Source organism: Pleurodeles waltl, chromosome 12 (assembly GCF_031143425.1).
Source record: "Pleurodeles waltl isolate 20211129_DDA chromosome 12, aPleWal1.hap1.20221129, whole genome shotgun sequence".
NCBI classification, from domain to species: domain Eukaryota; kingdom Metazoa; phylum Chordata; class Amphibia; order Caudata; family Salamandridae; genus Pleurodeles; species Pleurodeles waltl.
Genome location: NC_090451.1, coordinates 578,892,352 through 578,920,168, shown reverse-complemented (window position 1 = coordinate 578,920,168; position 27,817 = coordinate 578,892,352). Strand labels below are relative to the sequence as shown.

General features: G+C 41.1%; 1 protein-coding gene across 6 annotated transcripts in view; it reads left to right on the top strand.

Annotated features, from left to right (window-relative positions):
* Positions 1–358: 358 nt before the first annotated feature.
* LOC138268245 (zinc finger protein 182-like) overlaps positions 359–27,817 on the top strand; it is a 673,880-nt gene continuing 646,421 nt past the window's right edge. For 2 of the 6 annotated variants that reach the window (XM_069217721.1, XM_069217724.1), the window contains exon 1: positions 362–644. In XM_069217721.1, coding sequence (XP_069073822.1) covers positions 624–644 — 21 coding nt within the window. In that variant the 5' untranslated portion in view covers positions 362–623. Of the gene's footprint in view, positions 645–27,817 lie in introns of all 6 variants that reach the window. The other 4 variants (XM_069217720.1, XM_069217722.1, XM_069217725.1 and 1 more) reach the window with 4 other exon arrangements.

Here is a 27,817-nt window from a genome sequence, read left to right as displayed (position 1 = left end):
AGCGAAGGACAGGGAAGCACGAATCTATGGGAATACCAACTGATACACAACACCAACTTTGTGTGGGCTTATGTGAATCAGTGTCATTGAGTAGGAGTTGGATCAGTGATTGAGTTTACATCTTTTATAGGGTTAATTGTGAGAAATGTAGATCAATTGTTCAGGTTCCCCCCGGATCCTGCGAGCAGCAACTAAACAAATGTTAAATGGGTACACTGCTTAGGGAAGCATGCGCACTGTGCGAGCGACCCATAGCAATTTACTACTTTCACCAAAGACAGCCCTTGGCCTTTCACAGTGAGATACGTGACAACCCAGAAAGTCCGAAATCATATTGAGCAAAAATAGATTCGTAATCAAAAACCAGAAACAAGGCGGGCTTTCATTTGTCCTTTACTTGCAGATGTATTCTTTTACTGGCGCTAAGCGTTTAGCATGTGTTGATCGTTGTGTCCCCTGTTCTGGGCATGTGCAGTACATCAGACATGGCGGTACACTTTTCTCCTTATTGTATTAAGACACAGGGACAAAGCTGTTTGTCTGGTGTCCGATCACTGATCCTGACCTGCTGGTCAGCTACATCCCAGGCACTGACCAAACGTGCAATCACTACCGAGGGATAAATGGCCCAGCAAATTAAAGAGGTAAGGTGTGGCACGTGGAGGCGTCAATTTTGATAACACTGTCGTCCTTCCTGACGCGTGTACGGATCTATGATTTACATGTATTTGTGAGGTGAGCACTTTTCCTTTGACACTAATATTCAACTTTGATAGGCAACTATAATTAAACCACTTTTTGGTTATCCATACCTGTGACAGTAGCAATATAAATTATGGACGAATGGGACATTTTACTGACACGGCACAAAAATGTAACCAGTCATACAAAGCAATGAAAATATACACTTAACACGAGAATATTTACATCATATGTTGCTTGTCTTTGTAGTACAGGAGATAGTCTACTTTTCTGTGACTCTGAATTTCTTCCTACTTACTGCTTCTTAGCCTCTCTGAAACTGGTTAATGTAACTATACTTATTAAGCAGTAAGCGAATGTAGCATGCTAGCCATCCAACACCACTTATGGAATCCACTACATTAAACAAAATACATTTGTGTACTCTATTGTATACACCAGTGGCTCCCAACCTTTTGACATACGTGGACTCCCACTTTTATCAGTACTGGAACCTGGGGACCCCCACTGAATCATTATTGGAATCCGGGGACCCCCCAATGTGTCATTACTGAAAGCTAGGGACCTAATCTGTTAATATTATTAAATTTTGTAAAGAGTCATGCACCCCCTGAGGAGGCCTCGCAGAGCCCCACGGGTCACGGACCATAGGTTGGGAACCACTGGTTATACAGTATTTGTTTGCACATCATAAAACTCTGCACCAAACAAAAAATGTATTCACATTAGCCATATATATGTAACACAATAGTGAAACTCTGTGATGGTATGTGTCACTACTGCACCGGGAAAAATGCCTTTCAAAAACTATATGCTAGTACAAGTTAACCCGTTTCAAATACTTCACTAGAATGTATAATCTAAATCATTGTTTCAGATCCAGTTAATATGGATTGAAATCCAGTTGCAAGTAATTAAAATGTCATCCATAAGTTACCCAAATATTACAGGGGCCTGACCAAAATATTAGACCATTGTTCAAATATTTAAGGGTTTACGTGGTGTTAAAGCGTGCCAGTTGTCCTGCTCAAATATGTTAGAGGGCTGTTAAATGCGTCAACGTGCTATTATCATTTTGATCAGTTAAGCATACGGTGCTGTAAAACCCTGGATTATTATTTTGGGGTGGACGACTTCCCATCACAACTCTTGTCAGGATGAATTGTTAAAGTAACCTGAGCCCAAACCCATGGTATCGATGGAACAGAGCAGACTGGCTTAACTTACGGCAAAGCGTAAAGTATTTATGCCCTATCAAAACAACAATAAAGTCAAATCACCAAGCAATAAAAAAAACCAAATCGCATTAGAAATTAAACAACAAGTTATTGAACAAAATGGCATTAAAACTGCAAAAATCTAACAAGGGGAACCAGATATATGGATTTTCTTAAGATTTAGGTGAAAATAGCACCAGAAAGCACCAATTGTAGTCAATGGTCATGGTAGACTGACACCCTGGCGGGATTTGAGTGTTGCTCAAGTTATGACTTTGGCATAACTCTACAAGGTGTGATTTCCCACCCACAGATGAACTCGGTCAAATACACCAGCAATGAATGTGAAAGACAGGTTATTGTAGCCCTGCAAACACTATTCAGTGTATAATTGATAGAAGTATTGCTTTTGGGTTACTATCAATCCTGTAAAGGGTCAGTGGCACAGTGGAAAAAGTAAACAAACTCACGTCATCTCTCTCTCTCTCTCTCACACACTGTACTAAGAAGAATTAACTCTTTTAAGTTAAATGTGTTGATTACTACAGACACAGTCTGTTTCTCAGTACATCTAAAACAACTACACATAATATTAAAAAAACATCAGGTAGACATGATATAAATAACACAAATAAAGTGAACATTTCTAGCTTTGTTAAAATGTCAATAAAATGTAATCTAAAACACCCTAACGTCTACTTCTATGCAGTATACTAAGAGATCATAGGAGGCAGAACAGCTTTTAGTTTAGAGTTTCTTAGGCAGAAGAGGTGCACTGCAAACCTTATTGACAGCAAAAGCTGTCTTTATCATTGGAGGAGTGAAGACAGTTTTCCCCACGAAGGGCAAACACACTCTCCAGTCTTCCTCCGAGACTCATCTTAATTGGTTGAGTCTTCAGGGGAGATGTAGCATCTGCAGAGAGGGAAGTGTGCCGGCATTAGGATGGACCGGCTCTGCCAGAATCTCAGGCGATAATTTGGGCACAGGCACTCTCCTGACACGTGGTCACCCATATATATACTAAATAAATGTTATCAGAAATTAACATTTTCTGACATAAGTTTAAGACTGTCTCATATGGATTATGTGCATCAAGGTATGTGTCCCAGATGTTTCTTTATGACCATATAAGAAAAAAGGACATGAATTCAGACTACACTTTTTTGGTTATATGTCTGTTTATTCTTAATCGTGACATGATGGAAAGTAGACATTTGACCCAGAAAAATATCTCAGTGATGTCTGTATCTGTGTTATCAATCAAATGGCTTAATGCTTTCACAGTTCTTAGAAAGATTAGGTCAGATGACATCTACGTTTACTGGCAGACATGACAATGATTCTGCATAAATTGGGAAAGATGGTCACTTCCTGTTGCTTGAGAGAAAGAAGATGGTGATCTCCTTTAGCCACAATGGAGTCAAGACCTATATAGGATGGAGCCACACCTTTTTGGATTTCACACCATTTACGTCAGAATGTGACATCATAGAGGCATGTCTAATAAAGATGGATTTCTATAATGTTTGGGGAAATCCATGTTCTCATGTTAAGATCAAAAAGTACCCCAAATAAAATATACACTTAAGCAAACCGTATGTATGAAACATGATAGAAAGCATTCAATATCAAATATAAATGAAACATAAGATGAAGACAATACATTATAGATGAAAATGGCAAAAAAGACACAGTACTCCTAATAGCAAAGACACAAATATTTTCACGGCTTGCGTTGTTTCAAATAATTTTTTTTATATATATATATATATATATATATATATATATATACACACACACACATATATGAGTATCTAAATGTTGTATACGTAGTTGCGATTAAAACATACCAGTGATGATATGAATGGGCCAGACTAAAAATATTCAGTGAAAAGGAAAACCTAAAAAGAGTTTTAGAAAAAGAATATAGTTTGTTCAGGCTTTTGTGGTATATTTGCTGAATTCTTGGCATTGGCCGACTTACTTGTTGAGTTCACTCCTCATCAGAGGACTTTGGCTTCATCTGGGGCACATGCAGAGTACATGTGATCTTTAAGAAAAGCGTATAGAGCATGTTCATAGTTAATAGTCAATGTATTTGAGAGACCAGCAATTGGATGCTTGTCTTGGGCACTCAGTGGTAGTTGCAGGTCCTCTACAGGGGGTTCGAAAGATAACAGCGAGTCAAGCCACTCATCAAGAGCTATGTCAAAAAGTCCCATCAGTGATATTACTCTGACAAAAGTAGCATCCTGCAGAAGAGACATATGTATTGCTCGGCACTGTGTCTGGTGCTCATGCAGAGGTTGAATAACTGCTTCTATATCAAGCTAAGTCACTTGGGGCTGTTCTAGTATAAGTCCAAGATAATTTCAGTTGGACAGTTTATGCACCAGAACACAGGTTTTACTTGTGTATTATGCATTTTGTGAAATGTGAGCATTTAGTGATTGCTGAGTTCAGGTAGTCAAGCATGTCCCAAGTAGTATGCTAGAGTCTCTCTGGAGCTTTGCTCAGCTGGATATATGTTGTCGATTTCCTTGTCAGAACAGGAGAAAGATGATGATGCCAAAGCCAATTAGCAATATAAGGGCAGGAAATCCTCCGAAAAGGCTGGGAAACAGTGAATGAAACAAGCATTTGCAATGCAATGGGTCTTGCGTTTACTCGAGTTAAGGCTATTAGCGTTGTAGACTCTTAACCAGACTTTTCTTGCCACATAAACTGAAAAGTAAAACAGTTTCACATAAGCAAGCCGACGGCCGCCATTAGCGCAAAGCAAACACAAAAAAGGAAACATAAGTTTGCTTGCAGTGAAACTAATCGGCAAAAGTACAATTATCCATATGACCGAGTCAGTGTCATGCAAAGTGCTCGACTACTAGCCAGCAAAATGGTGCTGCCTATGAACTAAACAGAACAAGTTTCTTTATGTGTGGATGTGTTCTTTGTGAAGGAGCAGAATGCTACTTTTTGCCCCAAGCTATATGCACTACTGGGCAGACCAATGGGCAAAGACGTCTGACTGCAAGAATATACATTTATTTGTAGTAACGAAACCCACAACTTCCGCCTGGCTGAAGCTGCCCAAGTACATTATAACAATATTAAAATCAGAAGTTCTTGATTACTGCTAGGCCTCACAAAAAAGGAATACAGACACTTCTCAATATAACGAAGATAAAAGGGTACCCACCACCAGGAGGAAGTACTGTGGAGAGGTATCTGCACCTGCATGAGAAATAACTACAGAGGGGTCTGGTCAATATGTACCAAGATGGAATGTAATGAAGGCACCTAGTACAGTGAGTCAAAACAAATCAGGCAAAATGGCATTTCACATGTGGCAATGCAAAGCAAGCAACTGCGAGTCCTGCACAAGGTGGAAACACAGCGCAAACAGGTGAAGACAATGTGACACAGGCGGCTAAGTGCTTTGCGGAAGTGGATGATGAGATGCGAGGTAGCTACATCAATGACAGTTGGTATAAAATGACAGTAAAACAGTGTAGGGTGTAAAATGGAGCAACGCTGGTAGCCGGACACCCTGCTCATGAATAGTAACAAAGAACATGCACTAGAAAACATCACAGGAAGAGCCATTAAAAAACATGTGTAACCGGACTTCTTGCATGTAGGCAGCTTTGAACCCTGAAAAGATAGCTAATACCAAGTAACCTGGTAGTGCCCACTCCAAACAGAGATTAAAAACAAATGGTGCAAGGAGCATTGTATATGCCGCAGATAATTGGACCCCATGTACACGGAGGAAGGACAATGGGGGTGCTAGACACCTTGTGAAAGGGGCACAATAACGTGCGCTGCTGGACACACTGAGTAGGGGTAGAACATTGCCTAAAGGCAGGCACCGATTGTCTATGCCTTCTGGCTTCTCCAAAGAACGCAGGCGCACACGGGGTGCCCAGAAGCAGCACATGGGCTGGAAAACACGAGCAAGCGGACGCTGTCTGCATTGGAATCCGTGCGTGACCTAGCTCACTGTGTTGTTTTAGCTTCACTCCAGCGCACACCCACTCACATACATATAAAACAGCGGCGCTCCTCTCCCTTCAACAACCCACAACTTACTGCGTGCCCCGCTGCCACGAGAGTGAAACAGGTTCCATATTCCCTGCACCCTAAATTCCTTTATAACCCTAATTCCCTCCCAGACTTTTGAGCCCCGTAACCCCTGCAGGTCTCTGGTCGCAACAAGCTCTTTGTTAAGCCAGTCTCTATATTTGCTTTATATACATAGTGAAAGAGTTCCTGCCCCTGTCCCCGCGCTCTGACCTTGCTGCTGTGCCCCAGTTTGGTGGAGCCCATGCTGGAGCTTGAGGGCTCCCAGCAGCAGGAGGTTGGTGGCTGCGTGGCGGGAGCTGCCCTGCTGCAGCCGCCCCACCATGCTGCTTCTCCCCCTCCTCCTTCCTCGGAGGTTCTTCTTCTCAGCGCCACCGCGCCTTCAGCTTCCTTAGCTGGCCCCCTGACTCCTCGCGGGCAGCTGCCTGTATGCTGGCTTCAGATAGCAAAGGAGGGCGGGGACGCTCCTGCCTGGACGTGGGGTGGGAGAAGCCCTGACACACACACACAATGAGATTGCGGCCTGTTGCTGCTGCTACTTGGCCCCGTCCATCTGTTTGCTGCTGCTGCAAGGTATGTGTGGAGAGAGGCACTGCCCACCCACGGCAACACTGTCTCTCCCTCTTTCCACCAGCACATGGCATGGGTACAGTAGGAGGAGACTACATAGGCATGACTCGGAGAGGGCACAATAAATAACACAAGAATTTGGAAAGCAATAGTCTGTGTTTGCTCGAGTTAGAGCTCTTAGCGTTGTAAATTACTGACTGGACTTTTCTTGCCACACAGACTAAAATTAACAAGAGGAAGAGAGCGAGAGTGAGCTGGCCCTGGAAAAGCCCCCCACTGCTGTTGGTTTATGTTTACAGAGAGAGCTGGTTTGGAGGAGGGGCTGATTATACACCCACAGTGTAGGACGAACAGGCCAATACTGAAAGAAAAACTCCCCTTCAGAAGATAAACAGGACATAGCGTAATTATACAGTAGTTTGTGATGCTCCCAAAGAGAAAAAGGCAGGACAAAGAGGCAGAACTGACCACTAGCAAGCAAGGATTTTTGAATGAGAGTGGAACCAACAAATGAAATCACTGAAACCCACAGTATAGGTATACGTAAAAGAATACAACATGTTGAATGCTAAGCTTGACCTAAAAATGACAGAATCAGTCTAAATGATGCTTTAAATCTAGTCACCAGATGAGATCCAGTGTTCTGGAAAAGATGCACAACACAAGTTGTCAAAGATTAATTAAATTAAATATTGTTTGTATGATATCTACAAAATGCGTTGGGTATTGTGTGTGCTTGTGTGTGTGTAACAACCTAGGAATTTCTAAAGCAGTTCTGGCTGTCTGCAGATTATAAACTTAAACGCTGAATTTAAAGGGACTTAATTTTTGTAAGAGAAGAAAAAATAGTTTGTTCAGATTGCAAAAACATTTCATGTTTATAGTAGGCCAAGAGATGTTCTCAAAGATCTTTCTAGGCAGAGGATACAAGGTCCTTCCACAACACTGTATTGTTTCTGAAACCATTATCAGGTACGGTTGGCCAGGTTCCAACACACAGTAAGTAGCATTTGTTAAAAATAAATGAAAGCTGTAATTCAGACTTCATGTTTGGGAATTAATGCAATTGGGGTAACAGATAAAACACAACTTAACCCTGGCATCAAAGCGCTACACATTCCATGCAATAATATGGTATCACACAAAAGGGAGTGTCCAGGGGGATTTCTACAGTTTGCTGTACTGATATACACAGTGTCATGTTCATTTTCATTTAAATGGATGTTGGACTAAGGACATTTTCATGAATGAAACAGTTGTGAGTTGTGCATAGTTTCATACCAGCCAGTGGATGTATATTTTCAACAGTTGTGAAAAAGAAAAGGTTGTAGTGGGCAATTAAATAATAATACTGTGTATTAACCAGGTAATAGATGGAGTATCACTGACCATAAATGGTGCAACTTCAACTTACCGTATTCTATACTTAATAGGGTGTATGTTGATTCTTTCTTAGCCATTGATTTTTGTGTGAGCGTCAAATTATATGGTTCAGACATGGCTTTCTCATTGAAAATATTGCCAAGGCACAAAACCTGATCTAAGTGTTTGTAGTACTCAGGTTAGTAGTATGGTCGCTCTTAGTTGAGCCTGCCTTGGTTGTAATTAATTCAGATCTCCATTCAGGATGTCTAGGACTGGGGACAAAATGTGATTTAGTGGGTACTCTATCAGAAAGCGTGTGCTTTCTACTGTTGATAACTTTAAAAACTGTTTGCATGTATTCTTGATCATTTGTCTAATTCTTTCTACAGCTTCTTTTTCTGAATATTTATTTAATTCATTATAAAAGGTATGTATTCCTGTAGCAAGGAATCTCATTTCTTTTAGGACGCAACCCAGAAGAAAGTCATAAAAATCCATATTTTCATTGATGCAGGAAAGGTGTTCTTTCACAGTTGCAAGACAAGTGTTTTAGCCATTGTTGGCGTAGCTTACCTACAATATATGTGGTAACTACTACAGGTATTTGTGTATTATACCTTGGATCAGGACAGCTAGTTTTAGGTCCAGGGGTGTTTGAAAGAAAATGCTGCATGCAGGTATCAGAACCAAACATTTAACAGGAAATTGGGTGGATTTGTAGGTTCCATTCTGCATCATATCATTAATGTATGGTTGGGGCATATTTATTTGAAATTGCCAATTACTGAACATGGTCAGGTTGACGTTTGGAATACAAGGTTTCTTTAAGTCCTTCATTGTTCCGAATCCCAGACAAGTAGTCTGCTAGATAGTTTTGTTTATAAAGATAATTTATTTCAGTATGATAGAGGCTCGAAGGCTTATTTGCCTCCACTCTGCATAAATTTGGTTCCCTAAATGCTTTTTTCATCAACATACTTGTATAAATGAATAGACAGGTTTTTACCAAATTCAATGGAATTAATCAGCTTGCTGGCAGTGATTAGGTTTTTTGGAAACTGCTGTGACTTCTGTGTGAAATAGAAAGCTGAAGGGTGTGATCAATCAGCACTAGGAAAATCAGGGAATTTGTTTAAGAAATTAGAATAGCTTTCTGGAGGTGGACCCTCCCAATGTTCCCATTGTGTGTAATTGTTAATTTCTCTAGGATAACTAGTCCTATGGATGAAATAATGTGTATATTGGTGATAACAGTACATTTCTTTGTAATTTGTTGAGTTCAAAAAAGGATTTTCATTATTCAAAGAACCATATGCCTGTAAATCAGACACCACTCTTTCTACTGTCTGAATGTCCCAATCATCTGAACTAGAACCTGGTACTATAACATCATTCATTGACACTTTTATCACATAAGGCAACTGCGGTGACTCAGCGGGCCCCACATTATGATATGGATCCTTTTCCCAGGCTATACCCTTTGATACAGGATAAGATGTAATGTTTGCAGCATGGAGACCTCTTCGGACACTGTTGGATGCGGAGTGTGGTTGTAGTTCTTGAACCACAGACAAAGCAAATGTTCTTACATGGGCACAGAGTCCATTTGGTAGCAGTAGAACAAGAACTATCATTGATAACGCCATAATGAAAAGAACATTTTTCATGATGAATCAAGCATAGTCCCACAGAGGAATCAAATACTTGTCACAAAACCACTGACAGGTATAAAGTAGTCTTTTGCGGTAAGTGACTGTAGAAGGAGTTAAAAATTCTCCTGTGAAATATCCAGAGTAATTTTCAATATTGTTAGTCTCTTGAGGTTCTTGTGACAGGGTACCAGTTTAAATGGCTTAGCGCAAGTGGAATTTCATAGTAAACGATGGAACTGCATTGAACAGTAGTCACTGTTGTATTGGCAGCATCAGATGTATTGATTATACCATGTGTTCTTTGTAGAATATTAAGCTCAGTTTACCTTTACTGGGAACTAGAAATGTTACTGCTTTTTGCAGGAGGTAGTGTATTCAGAGTAGAGAGAGGCTGGGAGGCACTACTCCTAACCCCTCTTGGTGTCTGCAGTTGTCAGCTGTAGAGGACTGGCTACATAATGCCTTTTGACGTGGTCGATAAGACACATGTCTGTTTCTCCTTGAGCCATGCAGAGGAGTTAGAATAACAGTTCTGTTGCCTTTTACACCAAGATCAGTGGCAGGTGGTCTATAAGATGGTTCAAAAGCTTGCTTTTCGTAGATTTTCTCCAGAACTTGGTCCCCAACCTAGGGAACCCACTTGCCAGCAGCAACCTTCTCTTCACAGGTGGTGATGTCAGCGTGGTTTATGTTAAAGAGCTTGTCTCCGGCCTCTTGGATAATCTGTAAAAACATTCAAACATTTCTCTAAGTCAAGTTTATCTTCAGCCGCCACCTTCCCAGAATCATCTAAGCCAGGCACAGACATACTAATTCTATTATTTAATTCTCTCTGAACTCCATACAGATTATGGTACCAACTAAGTGCCTGTTTTAGATCTTGGCTGAAGGGGTTACTCCATCACAATGGTGATGGATATCCCATGCGCCAAAATTGAAATCCCATTGTTTTCAATAGGATTTAGATTTCAGCAGATGGGATGTCCGTCGTGACGGAGTAACCTCTCCACTGAGTTCTAAATCAGGCCCTAAGACCTGAACTTAGCACCCTAGCAGTCCAAGCTTGTTTAGTCATGCCATTGGCCCTCTCTACAATGCCAGTCGATTCAGCTTTGAATGAGTTGCTGAATTGCAGACAAACTCCCAGAGCAGACATTGAATTCCTGTAAACCTTAGAGGCGAACATAAGACCATTATCTGAATGAAATGAATCAATTACCCCATTGACACTAGGCACTGCGGATCTTTTACGACTGCTAAAGCGCTTGCATTTCTCTGTGTCCAGACCCATAGGAATCAAGAACGTGGATTAATAGCCACCAATATGTATGTATATTGGCTAGCTGAATGGAGGGGACTGAAGTGGTCCAGATAAATCGCCTGTAAGGCAATATTAGAAATCATGAAGGGAGTTGGCAAGGGTCTTTTTACAGTGGAGAATTAGATTTGTTGACAAGTGCTGCACTATCTAAATGGCCCCTGGTCTGTTTATATAAACTAGGCCACCAGTAGCATTGCTGTAGTGTGGCCACAGCAGCATTTCTTCTTGCATGTGGAGAAGCCAACCCTTCTGAAATCTAATCTAGACAGACTATTAGGTATTATTCTGTCTCCCACTCCCAGTATTGTAACTATAGGAATGTTGTCTGAGTTAAGGGTGTAGGAGAATTTGGGATGAAAACGTGAAGGAGGTTTCCCAGCTTGCTTGGTTGCAGTTAATGCGACTCAAATATATCTATGTCGATCTTCGTTTGAGACCTAGTTAAGGCTCCTACTCTGATCGTCTGGATTGCAGCCTTTGCCGATAAGTTGGCTACACAGTTCGCTTTAGTGTGAATGCCATCACGCTGATGACCCACATTGTGCCTCACATAGACCAATGGAAGCTTATCTTGTAAGACAGCTACCTTTCCTCAAAGTTGTTTATTCTTTATAGGTTTTCCCTTTGACTCCTTGAATCCATTCAGTATCCAATATTGCAAATTGACTTAGCAGCCTTGCACACAGAAGGCTGAGTCAGACACAATAAGTCTGTGAACTGACAAGCCAGTCTTTTGTAATGCAAGCGGTAGGGCATGTATGCATGTTGGGCAGTGCTGTCACCTAAGATTTTAGTGTGGGTGTGTTGTGGGATGAATGTGCCATCCACCTCTACACCTTGTACTGCTGTGGAGTATGTTCCTACCATAGGTTGGGCAGAACCATCTATATAATAATAGGTGGTCTGGTAATACTCAATGGGTAAAGTGCCTGGAGTCGGAACAGCATACTGTTCATATTAGAGAAAAGCTTGTGTATGAAGAGAGGCATCATACTGAAACTTTACATCCACTGCACTCAAAGAAGAAGCCTACTTTACCCATCATGGGTGTAGGGCAAGAGTATTAGGAGTGTTTGCCTTTGAGGCAGCCATTAGTGCTGGTACAGGAGAAACAATGGTAATACGTTTTATCTGCACCAAAGGGCATTCTTTTAACATATCTGTTTGTACAGCCGTTAAAACGTTTTCAGTGGAAGCATAACAAGCTTATGCCAGGAAATACAAGTGTGACTTGTAAGCAAGAGGGACATTCTGTCCTTTGCTGTAGGTCACATTGGTGTAACCATAATGAGTGGTTATTACTTTGATAATTAGTATGGTTTTGTTGTCCCTAGTTTGTAAATATTTATTCTCAAGCATGTCTGCTTGTAGAGCACGTGATGAAAATGTGGTAGAAATAATGTCATGCAAAGGCTTCACTCTGTCTGCATATTTAGGCAAATCGGTATGTCCAAAGTTAATAAATCCCAAAAGGGACTGCAACTTTTTCAGTGTGTCGGGAGGTTGCAAGGTAGCACACTTCTGAAGGAAGTCCAGCGCTAAACAATTGCCCTTGCTGGATAATTTTTATTCTAGGAAGGTCCACCTTGAGGTAGGCGAGCTTCATTTAAAAAAAAAATAATAATTTTGTAACCCTGTGACGTTAATATGTTCACTTCTCTGTCTACCCGGGTCAGTTGAAGATTCAAATCATCATCAGTTAGGTAGATATCATCAATGTATGACAGTATCTTGGGATCGGAGTGTATGATCTCAATAATTTGTGCCAAAAATAAGCCAGGACTGTTGTAAAGCCCATGGGCGAGCACTTAGTTGAAACTGAAGTAGGTTAGAAACTCACTCTCAAATGCTATATTTTGACTGAAAACCCCTTGGAAATATCCAGGGTCATTTTGTATTTTTTCCAGCGGTTAGATGTTCATTTTCAGGCACTATTTCTTGACTGAAAAACCCATTGGAAAAATCCAAGGTTGTTTTGTATTTTTTCCGCATCAGGTTTGTTGTTAAACTTGTTGTACTGTGTGCATTTTTTACTGCATATGTTTGGGTGTGGAAATTCAAATTTCTATAATCCAAGACTATTCTACAGGAACCGTTTGCCGTAGAGATGTGGAAAAAGTGCTGTGTTCATTGGTGAGAGGCAAGGCGCTATGATGTCTTCATACTGCAACTGATCTAATATTGCTTAAATACCACATTTTGCTTCTGGCTTTAAAGGAGTAGTGTGAAATAGAGTGTTCATCCCAGCCCGTCCTAGCATAAATCTTTGTGATGCCCTCAGTACTGCAGAAGAGAAGGCTAGCCCTATGACTTCCCCTCCAGGTGTGCTGTCATAGTTATAAGATAATTTTGTCCAGAAGACTGCTTTGATTATACGTGGTGTGTCCCTTTCAACTTGCATGTTCAACTTGTAAATCCTATCAGGAATTTAAGGGGCAGATGTCCATAAATCTAGAATTGGGATTTCCTAATTGTGATTCTTACTGAATCATAATTAGGAAATTGCAATTCCTGATGTAAGCAAACTTACATCTTTTAAATAACAATTCCTAGTGGGTCAAAAATTAACCTACCTCATGAATATTAATGAGGTAGGGCCCAGTTTGCAACTCATTAGTAATTGCAGCCATCATAAGGATGGTGGTCTGCTGAAGTCAGCAGACCACCTTGTCTGTGATTGCTTTTTAATAAGGCAAACTTTTTTTTTTTCAAATGCAGCCCGTTTTCTTTGAAGAGACTGGAATGTGTTTAAAACGAAAAAAAGAAACTTTGAAGTTTCATTTTTAAGAGAAGACAGTGTGTCAAAGTAAGCCTCAGCAAGGCCTAATAGTGCAAGGGGTTTGCCCTTCTCTGCACAAAGTCCTCAGACCATATAGGAAGAAGTTGGCACAGAAACTGAAATAAAAGACAACGTTTATTAATCCTCATGAGGTGGTACCACAGTTCAAACATCACCCTTCGGTAATGTTTGAAGTAGCACACTGAACTAAGAGAGCATGGTCCTTTTACACCCACGCAGGGACTAAAAGAAGGTTGTACAATTATAGAAGCAAGACTTATATACATATAAGGTCATATGGAAATGCACAGTTGACAGGTAGGAGGGGCTAACAGTTTTCAAGAACTAACAGCTGCAGACCGTACTGGGCATGTGCGAAAGTGGGAGATGCTAAATATAACTTGTCACTAGACAGATTTTCAAGAGTAGTTAACCGGAAGGTAGGACAGAGCACATGGCGAGCACATGGCAGCACGTGGCAGAGAAAATGGCTGCCATGAATACAAAATGGATTCCGCGAAATCTTCACAATAGTTGCTGAATACAAGATGTCTTCTGCTAATTCTTAATCTAATTGCTATTAAATTACAAGAGACGACCCTTTCAGCATTAGCTGAAGACATTTGTCTCTCTGGGATTGTCGCGTTGGCTCTCATTATCCTAAATGAGACTACTGGATATTTGGGTATCAGGGTCGTTCTCAGTGTAGGGGACTAAGTCTAACCCAGAGAGAAGGATCCCTGTCACCCTCAATCCGATTTTGCTCCGGCTAACTAGCAGTGCCTCATCTCTCCCAAAGGGAAGGGATGATTGGGCAGTCGAGCACATGACATCTTAGAGCTTCTCAGGGAAGTCGTGGTCACTCAGATTCCAACCAGCTCTCTCATACAAAGGGTGGTCTCATATACAAATGACAAAGGCAGTTTAAGTTTTATAGATTGATTTAATAAAACAACTGCATTTTAGATAATAAGGCGTGAGCCGCAATAACCAGAACCACACAACACAGTAGGATTGAAATTGTAACGAGGAGGAGGAGAGTGAAACATAGAAATAATGCTATCATAGTGTTACCAGGTTGCGTTCTCTCTACTATGCTCTATTTTGAGCACAGCATGTTAAGCTCTAAGCTTGCCTTTCAGATTCCCCGGGAGGACATCAACCCTCATACCTGAGCAAAGGCCTGTGATCTGGATCAGCATCTGCAACAGGGCAGTCAGCGTCTAGTTGTGGTTCCCTGGTCGGAATCTCCCTCTTACGTGTATTAGGACTAGGAATTGTTTTTATAACTAACATGTCGGTGTGCTAAGAAACGTCCCTACGTAAGAATGTGTATCGTCTACGAACCCAAAAGACTAAACTCCTACCACGTCTATCAGCAATATACCAGACTGTATCCTTGACTGAAGCACAGAGTGAGCAAGAATGTATTATTTGAGAACTCCGGTGCTGAAGTAGGCTAAACAGTGTGATAGAAGAAAGTAAAACAAGACCGTGAACTGGTTATTGAAAAATAACAGTGCGAGGCTGAATAAAATGCATCTAGGGCAAAGTGCACAGAGGCCTAATGCTTTAAGCAAACGCGCAAAGGCTATATTAAAAATGGCTACACTACAGGATAATCTAAATATTCATCTTGTATATTTATGCTCAGCATTTGAGCTATTTCCTTATCTAACATATGTTGTGCTTTCATTTCTGTAATATCTCTTTTGGTAGTCATACAAGCAGTAATACACATGGAGCAGAACATTGGACCACACTGAATACAGATACAGCATGTGAAAAATATTGCAATCATTACACACACGATAGTCAGTAGTTTCCAGCCCCAAGCAGAAACAAGAGCCCAAAACCATCCAGAAAAAGTCCAAGTACCAGTCTCTGTGTGAATTTCTGCACCAATTGTATGCAATTTAGATATTGCATCATATACTGAAGGTGAGTGATCTGGAATGAAAACGCAGCAACTACTACCGATGATACGACATGCCCCACCTCGATCAGCTAATATCACATCTAGTACCATACGATATTGGAGCGCTACAATCCTCACAATTTGGAGCTCCTCAGTAATATTTCCAAGTGCTAGAGCTGCCTGATTAGTAACAGCTTCCACAACCCTAGTCAATCGTCTCACTTTCTTACTGTTTAACGCAGCACCCACAAAGGAGAACAGCCCTAAATTAAAATCAACATATCGTTGCAGGCTAGTGTCCGTTTGGTCTACCTCATTTGTACTTATTGTCCTTTTATATCTATTTTTAATGATGTCATTGAACAGTTTAAAATCTTGGTGATATGATGTAGTTACCAAAAACACAGGGGGTAATAGAAAAGATACATAACACACACCTGACCACCCAACAGGTAGCTGGTAATATCCATAGTTACCACAAACAAAATATGTATTATGTGAAGCTGTAAAACTACTATTATTTACACCCTCAATAGTTAAAATCAAGGTACATTCGCTTGTCCCCACTGGAATTCGCCCAATGTTATGTATACATAAATCTGCTTTAGTTTTTGTAACAGAAATCACAAATTGTTCTTTCTTGTCAGAGTCTCTTATATTTGTGAAGACATATGGTATTGAAACATTGTCCGGTTGATACTCTTCCCATTCCCATTTAGCTCCTTTGGCTTGGGGATACCCATCTTTGTCTTGGTAGCATATTTTATTAAAGTGAAAAAGAATTCCGCCTTTCGTACGTTTTCCAGATGCAAACAAAAGCGTATACCAAGCTTGACAAGAACCATTGTGTGAAAAAGGAAGAGGAATGAAAGGTGTTGCTGCTTTCTTTTGATGCACAGGTATCATTCCACATACACAACAGTTAGTAGTATTTGTAGCATTATGAGTATGATGCAACATCTGAATGAAAGTACGAATTAAAGTATTATTGAAGTACGATTGACGGTGCTTCTGCTCCTGATAGGGAAGCGTAAAGTAATAGTTATCCTCTGGTACTGGAGTAGTGGCAAAAACAAACTCACGAGCAGGAGCCATCTTTTCAACAGACCAGGTGATTATTGCTATAACCACCAAAACAACAACACACCCCATAGTACTAATGATCACTTTGTTATTCATTTTACCAACAGTGATAATCGACCCTTCCAGAAATTAATTAAAAACAATCGTTGGAGCTCCTATCCCTGGGCAGCCGCTGATTTCTTCACCACGGGCCAAGACGGGTGTCACTACTTTAATGCATGGCTGATCCCCCCCCTTGCCACATTGGCTCTCCGTTTCACTAACCCAGGGCGGTAGCTCACCCAGTTTTCTCCAGCACTACAGATTCTCTCCTTGGTCTCAAATTATATCGCAACACGCCAGAAATCGTATGGTCCAGGAAGAACTCTGCAGATTTGTCCGGTGATATAACACAGCCTTTCTCCGTAGTCAAAATTTCTCGATGATCTGTCAGCACAGCAGGTTCCACCAAGGTAGGTAGCACTCTCTTGCAGTGAGTACTATTGACCCAATTCTTTCGGTTCGTCACTGGACCTGCTGTCCTTGTCGCAAGGAGCACCTGCCCTGGGCCTCGCCACCTTGGTTCCAAGGTGCTTGATTTTTCAAAGGACTTAATCATCACCTGGTCACCAGGTCGGAGTTCATGGCCTTCACCTGTAGATCTGTCAGGAAGTGCTTCTCGAACCTGTTGATGAATAGAAACCAAATTGTTGGTTATCTGTGCCAAATAATCATTCATCAGGACACAAGGTACATCATATACAGAATTTGGCATAGGCTCCCCAAATGTTAATTGGCCTTCCAAATACTATTTCATCGGGGGTAAGGCCTGTTCAAGAGTGTGGCACTGACCTAATAGACAATAATGCCAACGGTAATGCATCCGGCCAAGTTAAAGATGTGGAAGCCTGTATCTTCGCTAACTTCAGCTTCAAAGTAGCACTATACCTTTCCACCAACCCTGCTGATTGTGGGTGGAAACCCGCATGGAACTTCTGTTTGATCACTAATCCTTTCAGGACATACTTAATAACTTCCCCAACAAAATGAGGTCTGTATCATTCCATAAAAGTCTGCAAACACCAAACCTAGGGAAAAATTATTTCAAAAGCACCTTCGCTGTGGTAATGGCAGTATTATCCTTTGTGGGGTACGCCTCTATCCATTTACTGAAGGCACATACCACCACCAAGACATACTTTAAATTGTTGCAGCGTTCAAGCTGAATATAATCCATTTGTAGAACTTCAAAAGGTGCAGTTGGTGTAGCAAACCCTCCCGCAGGAGTTCGTGTCCCTTTTCCAGGATTATATTGTAAACAGACCAAACAAGACTGTACTACTCTCTTGGCTGTACTGGAAATTTCTGGATGCTCCCAAACTTGCGTAAGCAACTTCGTTATTGTTGAAGCTCCAACATGTGCCAGCCCATGTGCCATCTGAACCATAAGTTGTATAAAAGCTATAGGCAATTTCCATTTATCCATCTGCTTATTCCGCCAACAGCCCTCATCATCCAATTCTCCTTCTTCAGACCATTGCTCATGTTCTTTCACAGAAGCAGATTTCTGTATATCTAATATGTCTTGTCTAGCATTACGCCAACGTTCAGCTTGTGACTTCACTACATACAGAGAAGTAGTACTTTGCTGCATCGCAGTCTCACGTGCTACGCGGACCGCAAGGGCATTACCTTGCCGTATCTTATCGGTCACTTTCTTGTGAGCACTACATTTCACAATAGCTATTTTCGTTGGATATGTCAATGCAGTCAAGAGGTTATGCACTAAGCAATGTCAATTCATATCCTGTCAGGCGAGCGCTAGTTAAATGTCGGGTCTTTGTTTGATTTTAAAAAGCATCAATCACATGGGGTACTAACACCAACAGCTTATGTGACAAAACTATCCCTTCACTCTGACGTATTGACACAGCTATTGCCGCAACTGAACGAAAACACCCAGGCAACGCTCGAGCGACAGGATCAAGTACTGCTCAAAAATATGCACAGGGACACTGCTTATCGCCATGTGTCTGTACTAAAACTGACAATGCACATCCATCTTTCTCATGTATGTAAAGTGCAAAAGGCTTTGTGTAATCTGGAGTACCTAACACTGGTGCTGAACAAAGGGCTTGTCGTAGCTGCCGGAAAGCAGTCTCACATTTATCTGTCCATTGGAGGGGCATAGGAGTATCTTTAGTCAAAAGTGATAGCAAAGGTTTGACAATGTGTGAAAACCCTAATATCCATTGCTTACAAAAAGAAGTAAGACCAAGGAATGCACAAACATCTTTCTGAGTAGAGGGTACTGGTGTGTCTAAGATTGCTTGAATACGAACTGATGTAAGTGCACGGCCCTCCTTAGACAAAAGGTGACCTAAATAGGTTACCTTTGGTCTACAATATTGTAATTTCTTTTGTGACACTTTATGATGGTGTGAAGCAAGAAAAGAAAGTAAGGACAAAGTGCACTTTTCACATTGCTCAGGGGTATCAGCTGCCAACAAAATATCATCGACATATTGTATGAGAGCCACACCTTCAGGCAAAACAAAAGAATCAAGTTGTTGTTTTAACGCTTGACTATAAATACTAGGGCTCTCAGTATAGCCTTGAGGAACTCTGCAAAATCTATCTGATTGTTTATTCAAAGTAAAAACTAACAAATATCAGCTGTCAGGATGAATAGGGATCGAAAAGAAAGCATTCTTCAAGTCTATCACAGAGAACGTAGTTGCTGTCGGGGGAACCAAAGTAAGAAGTGTTGTGATGTCAGATACCACAGGATATTGTGGTACCACAATCTTATTCACTTCTCGTAAATCCATAATGAATCGGTAAATCCTAGTATCAGTATCATTTTTCAGAATAGGAAGAATCAGACTGTCACAAACATTATACGGAACTTCCTCAACAACTCCAACCGCAATAAGATCATGCACAATTCGTGTGATTGCTTCTTCGCCCTTCTGTGAAATTTTGGATTGAGGCAAACGTGCCAATACAGCTTCCTCCTTGACACTAATATGTACCAGTGGAATAATAATTTGTCCCACATCAGTATCTGAAGTAGCCCACAAAGTACTAGGAAGTGAAGCCAATGCAACATCCTCTTTAACAAGACAAACTCTTTCCATCACAGGATGATTATCATTCAAAATCACACGCACCCCTTCAGGAGAGCATCGTATTGTAGCCCTAAAATTCTTGAGCATATCAAGACCCACAATATTGTCTTGTGTATTTGGAGAAAGGAAAAATGGACATGGAGCAGTACATTTATCAACATGGAATGCAAGTGGTTGTGACAATGTTCTAGGGGAAGGCGTTCCATCGAAACCTATAGATGTAATGGTTAAGCCAGACAGGGGAGCCCTTGGAACCAATTGTTTAGACAGGGCGCTACGAGTAGCTCCTGTATCAACCAGAAACTGATCAGTAGAACCCAAAACATGTGCTGTAACATAGAGACCCCTCTGATCTACTGGAACTTCAACTGATTCCTTACCCCACCCTAAGCAATCCTATACATAAGCAGAATCTTGGAAATCAGGCTGCACATAGACATCTGGTATTGGTTCCGTTTATCAAAAGTGTTATACCCATCCTCGTACATTAGCATCAAACCTAGCATGATCATTTGTGCTTCTTCTAGGCCCTGAATATCCTGAGCGATTTCTCATTTGTCCCCAACCACATGAACACTGCTGAACACGTAGTGCGGGACAGTCAGCAGCCCAATGCCCAAACTTCTTACAATATGCACACTGATCAACAGACAAATTCGAACGAGTGTAAGAAGAACCATAAGATCCACGTCCACCTCTATCACTACCTCTAAAAGGCGGACCATAAGCTTGAGCCAACATAACCTTTGTCTTTAATTCTTTAATCTTTTTATCCTCGCTACCTTTTGCTTCTAATTCCTGACGTTCATAATACTGAGCCATAGTCAAAAGAGAAACTGTTCCGAAGATGGAAGCTGGCACCCCGCCGGTCTGAGATGTCCGTGCAACTACATCCACGGCCTTTTTCTCCTCTTGCAAACGGACTGCCGCAACACATAATTTCACCAAACGCCTGATTGCATCAGCCACCTGGGAGAAAACATAAAGACCATCACGCATTTGCTTACGATCAGCTGCTACATCATCGGGCTCTAACTCATCAGAATATTTCCGAAATAGTTAAATAAATGCCTCAGTAAAATATAGCTGCTCCTTTTCCGTCCACCCTTTCATGTTGTCTAAAAGTTCAGAAGCAGAGACAACGCTACAAATTGTTTTATGAGCAGTAGATCTAAGCTCAGACGGACGGTCAGCAGGCAACATAGAGCGACTGTCTCGTATCTTCTGTTGCTCCGTACTGGAGACCTCACCTAACTCATGAGGGGCAGAAGGAATGACATACGGAGGTGGAGGGCGATCTAGTAACAAAAAATCATTGTGCGGTTTATTAAGGATAGGATAGAGAGGTTGCCGAACAGTGTATTGGCCAGTTATCTGTAATTTACGTTCTTTCTCTTCTATCTCCTTTAAATCGTTTATTTCTTTCTTTCTCATTTCCAATGCTTTCACATATACATTCTTTCGCTGCTCTTTCACAAGCAAGGCTTGCTCACGCTTCACTCGTCCACGCACTTCTTTCTCCGACATTCGTACACAGTCAAACATATCTTGCCTAGACCTTCGCTTACACATACATTGTTCCATATAATCAATCTTTCGCAAATAAAATGACCCATCCATAGGCCAACGTAACTCCGGATCTGCACGAGTTTATTTATTCCATAATGTGCTGTATATTATAGAAGAAAGACCATGTTTAACATACATATCCCTATTGGGCTTCCCCTCTGGGGGTGCCGGTTGCGATTCTTCCAGTCTCAAATTGGTACCATCACAAAAGCAACACATCCTACGAAGTGCACTAAAAACAGGCATGCCCAAAATAGTGCAGAATATGCAGTATTATAATCAAAGTAGCACTTAAGGTGCCGTTCAAATCTTAATTAAATTGGAGAAAATTCTCCTCATTACCTGCCTATATAAATTGCAATTTATATATCCCTTCAAAGGACACAAATTGACTAGTCACACAAAACACGAGAGCCACAGTAAGTGGTGAAACAAAGGCATCCAAACCCACAGCAGGTGCCGTAAAACGGCTCTTACCAATCACAGGGCGTCCAGGTTCCAACTGCCAAGTTCTAAAATCGACCAAATGGTCACTGCACGACGAATGAACAAAAAGGATCTCAGTCGAGGACCGGCGCCACCTTGATGGTTAAATCAGAAAGAAGGGAAAAACGCTGTGGTTGCCAAGACTCGGATCTCCTCAGGCATTGATCGTCCGTAGCGAGATCCCAATCCTTCGTCGCAACCAATCCGATGGGCGTCCGACTCGCCAATGAGTCCCTGCTCGGGTGCCAATTTGTAGAAGTAAGCCTCAGCAAGGCCTACTAGTGCAAGGGGTTCGCCCTTCTCTGCACAAAGTCCTCAGACCATATAGGAAGAAGCTGGCACAGAAACTGAAATAAAAGACAAAGTTTATTAAACCTCATGAGGTGGTACCACAGTTCAAACAGCACCCTTCGGTAATGTTTGAAGTAGCACACTGAACTAAGAGAGCATGGTCCTTTTATACCCACGCAGGGGCTAAAAGAAGGTGGTACAATTATAGAAGCAAGACTTATGTACATATAAGGTCATATGGAAATGCACAGTCAACAGGTATGAGGGGCTAACAGTTTTCAAGGACTAACAGCTGCAGACCTTACTGGGCATGTGCGAAAGTGGGAGATGCTAAATATAACTTGTCACTAGACAGATTTTCAAGAGTAGTTAACAGGAAGGTAGGACAGAGCACATGGCGAGCACATGGCAGCATGTGGCAGAGAAAATGGCTGCCATGAATACAAAATGGATTCCGCGAAATGTTCACAATAGTTGCTAAATACAAGATATCTTCTGCTAATGCTTAATCTAATCGCTACTAAATTACAACAAGTGGTCTGTGGGACCATTGGCTACTCCTAAAAATTTTCTTAACTTCTCAGAAAAGAAGGGTTCCCTTGGGGGAGCCCTTCCTGTTTGCAACTGGTTACCACTGCCTTTTAGTAGTCAGTAAAAAATAAATGTTTTGCAACTGTAATTCGGTTGCAAAACATTCATACATACCACTGCAGTTCTGTCTTTGGAAGGGATACCCTTAACACGCCCCTTCCAAATACCAAATTGGTATATATGTGCAATTCCAAATTGCGATTCGGTAATGTGTTATGGAATCGCAGTTAGTTCTTTGTACATACGAAAAAAGCATTTTTTAGGGCGGAAGCAGTCCTATCAAGCTGATCCGACCGCCAAAATGGTTTGTACATATGACCCTAAATGTTGATTTGGAGTCTCGATCTATATAAAGTCATCAGTTGGATTCGCATCCAGAAATCTCTGAAGCGTCTGATGTACTTTTGTGACATCTGCAGCTCTTTCTAGGAGTGCTTTCACCCAGGTGCTGTTTCCAAGGAGGAGTCACAGCTCGATTGGCATGTTTTTTTAGAAAGTCCTGCTACTTTCTTCTGTTTTTTACTGGGGTTTTAGCGTCTAATCCAGAGGTCTTCCCCATGTCAAAATTATTTAGGCGTAAGGACCCCCTCCTGACAAATTTTTTTAAAACCCTGTACTCCTCATTATTGACAACCATAAAAGCCCTCAATCCCCACAGCAAATAATCTTCATGTTGGGAAAATAGTATTAAACAGCGTTTAGCAAACCAAATGTTAGTGGGTGACTGTGGTTCGGTGTCAGAGGCTTACCACACAGCTCACACAAAACGTCTCCAAAAAGAATAACCCCAAAATGTACAATGGTACTTTCTTTCACAAACAAAACATAATTTAGTTAAACTTATTTAGATGACAACAACTTTCTGAACTAATGTGGTGGATGTGCCTGTTTTTCTCAAGAGAGATGGTCAGTCTGTGGTTGTATCTCTTTAATACCAGTTTAACACCCAAATATAGCAAAGAGGAACAAAAAGGTGACCAGTCCTGCTCTGCAAAGGAACTTCTACTGTGCGGCAATATGTGTTGCTGCTTTTTAGTAACGTTAGAACCGTTTGAGCTATACACAAATAACCTTTTTGTTAAAATCATCAGATTATGCGTCAGATGATGGATTATGTAGCAAATATGAAAATCGGTAATTATGTGAAATCACCGCACAATCCCATATAATTCCAGTGGCCCTAGGTATAATGGCTGTAAGGTATGAGCTGCAACTTTAGCAATGGCATTCGAGGAGAACCATACTATATTTCATGGGATGCTGACAGCTTGGGCTTTACAGCTGCATGGAACTTGAGGGTGCCGAACATCATTCATCATAATTGAAACATACTATTTGTAGTCATTAATGATGAACTGTAAGGTCAAATTAGAGTGCTTTCTTTAATTGTAGGGAAGGAAGTGGTCCTTTATTCTTCTTTCAAACCTTTTCTTAAAAGGTGTTTATTTTTATCTAAATGAAAACAAACATTTCTATTTTAGCAAAAACTGACTCCTGGTTATATTAGTTTGCTATTGTTGTTGACTTCTGTTTTTAGGTCTTTCACCACCAGGTGGCTATATATAAAATAACAGTCAGCTTAAATGAAAAATACATTTAAAAAGTTGTTATTCTGTGGGTAATGCACCAAGGTACATTATTAAACCTCTATTAGTTAATGCACTGCCGAGGTCTGTGTGTAACCAGACAGCCACATAATTAAATCTTGGTTGGGGCAGTGGTGAATAGGGACTTGTGAATTTTTAGTGCTATGAGGCACAGCCTGTGTCAGTAAGCACTGTGAATATGTAAGTCATTATTTTATATATGCCTTACACACAGTATAAAATAGACTTCTACAAATTGTGCAAAATGTTTTACCATAAAATGGTACTTCCAAAATATAGATTTTAGTAATACCCAGACAATAGTAATACAATATTTTTTTTAACTGGCCCTGCAACACATTCTTAGGGGTAGTAAACACTATGTAAATGCAATTACAATTAGAAGCATGCAGTTCACAGTTGAGTTCTCAACTCTTTTTTTTACTACCACTCAAAAAGGATAAATCTTTGTCATCACAAAGTTTCGAGTGGTGACATCAGTTAGAGCTAGTACTGGCTCAGAAGCATCCTTTTACATTTGTAGATTACCCTTTACATTTGGAGATTAACTCGTAGCGCATATTTGCATTTCTTTCAGGCAAAGCAGGCACTCTGGCAAAAATGCTTGTTTAGATGTCTGCCCCTCTCTCGGTTTCACTTAACAGGAGACTCACTGAATGACATTTCAGCGCAAGCCTCTCTTTTTCCAAAATGAAGACGGTTTGGATTTGAGACAGAAGTGAGGCTGTGGAATGCGCACCCTCCTTCTGATACCTCCACAGCTCCTTGGGGGTTGGGACCCACAGATTGAAGACCTCTGGTCTAATCCTTTCTCCTCCCTCTTAACTCTGATGTCCGTTCCATGTCTTCCTTCACTCTTTCTACTGTACCCCTCTTTTCTTAGGTTCTCAGATCGGCTCCCACTTGCTGTTCTTTTACCTACAGTTTCCTGAAAAGAATATGTAGAACGTCTGTCAGAATATTTATACCAGTACATTTTAAAAAAAAAATTGTGGTCTCTTAAATCATAACCACCCCTACCAGATTCCTGAGAAGCAGGTAATCCAGTCTGTCTTTTATCTTTGCCTTTCTGTTTTTACTTCCTTTGCAGATGTTTCTTTAATGGAACCCTCAGTATCACTTTTAGGTTCCAAATGTGGCTTAACAGGTCGAGAACACCCAAGGTATCTCTGTCTACTGAGGTATCGACATCACAATTATTTTTGGTAGTTAAAGTTCACGGTTTAGAACACAGTTGTTTTTGGTAGTTAACGTTCACGGTTTCGAACTGGAACTGGTACCATCCTCTGACGTACAGCCAGAGCTGAAGCCTTTCCTGTTATGTTGCTTAGGATGATGGAGGACACTAGAAAAGTTACCCCTTAATTTCATTTCTACATCCAGAGCTGGAGAACTGCCAATGAAGGCATACCATGTGTATTGGTGGAAATGCATACAAAGATCCTCAGTCAATATTCTGTGTTTATCTTGGGGAATAGTGTATGGATACACTACTTCTAGCTGATTGGTCTTACATGCTGCATGGGCGCATTTCTCATGACACCTCTAATAGTCTGTAAACCAATAGCTTGCATTTGTACAGGAATGGCAAGTCCTGCAACAGCAGGTCTGGAGCTCAAAGTACAGTGTACAAACTGTATGAGTAACCTGTATAATTCCACTGTGTAGTTTAAGACCCCTATCACCTCAGCTTGTGTTAGGCTGTCATGGTGATGAATGGGAGTGTAGCCAGCCAACACAGGCCAGATAGCCCCTTCATTAGCACCCCGAACAGATGTTTCTGTGCATATGTGGCAACTGACTACCAAACCAATTCTGGTGTTCCCGATATGTTAAAAGGGTTTCCACATCTTGGTAAGTTCTATTATGTTGCAGCTTGTCCACCACTGTATATTGTTGAAACTGCCTTGAGGAGACATCGGTGGGCTCTAACATAAAGACAGTGTTCCCCACAAAGGGCAAACATATGTTGGGGTATTTCTCCGTAACTCAGCTTAATCGGCTTCAGGCACGATGAAGCATCTGCAAAGTGTGAAGCGTGCGTGTAGTAGGTGAGACAGTTTCTGGGAGAATCTTGGACGATAATCTGGGTGAAGGACATCTCCTGAGAAGTGGTCGTCTTTATCAGAAATCGGAATTTCTGACATAAGTTAAAGAATGTCTGACAGATTATGTGCATCAAGGTATGTGTCACATGCATTTCCTTAGGAACATATAAGATAATAGGACATCAATTCAGACTGTACTATGTTCGTCATATGTCTGTATGTACTCTTAATTAACCTTGACATGATGGAAAGTAGACATTTGACCGAGACAAATGTTTCATTGATGGTTGTATCTGTGTCATCAATCAAATGCTTTCACAGTTGTGAGAAAGATAAGGTCAGGCGACATCTATGTTTAATGGCAGACATCACAATGATTCTGCATAAATCGGGAAAGATGGTAACTTCCAATGTTTGAGAGAGGGAAGATGGTGACCTCCATTAGGAAAGATGGAATTGAGGCCTATGTAAGATGGAGTCGGACCTTAGGGACTTTACGTCTTGAGGTCGACCTCTGTGAAGCCTTCATCGAATACACAAAATGGACTGGCCCGGTGAAAGTCAGAATTGAAAAAGTTCTAGATAGTTTCAAAGTCCTTACCCAAAAAGTGATGTTGTCATTTAAAAAAAAAGTAAAGTCTCCCTAAGGGACAAATCTGAAATTGTAGCTGCCGTCGTGGAACTTCGGGTCAGACAACTGCCACTAGTTGGTCCCTTTAAGGCTATGGACCTTTTCAGGTTTTTTGGTGAAAAGGTTCCAAGCCCCAAAACAGGAAGGGACTTTTTCATTTGTTTATTGAGGCTGGAGCCTTACAGGTGCATGAATCTGAAATTCAGTCTGATGTCATAGAACTGTTGGTTAGGTACCTTTTGCAGTAGATACCCTTGGCTCTGGAGCAGAGGTTTTCAAAAGTCTAAGCAGCTGCAAAACTAGAGCTCTTAGCCCCCAGGGCCTCAAGGGGGCACCCAGAGATTCTTAGGGTGCTAGGCAGGGGCTGTAGTGTAGACATTTTTAATATAGCTTCATGCACACTAGTTAACATACTAAGCCGCTGTGCACTTTGCCCTACATACATTTTATTCAGTTTTGCACTGTTATTTTACAATAACCAGTTTTTACGGTCTTGTTTTAAATTCTTCTATCACTCTGTTTAGCTTAGTTCAGCACTGTGTTCTCAAATAATGCATTCTTGATCGCCCTGTGCTTCAGTCAAGGCTACAGTCTCGTACATTGCCGGTAAACGTGGTAGAAGTTTAGTCTTCAGTATTCATAGAAAATACACATCCTTACGTAGGGAATTTTTTTTAGAACATCTACGTGTTAGTTATTAAAACACTTCCTTGTCCTAGTACAGGTCAAGAGGGAGATTCCAGGCAGGAACCTACAACTAGATGCTGAATGCCCCGTTGCAGATGCTGATACAG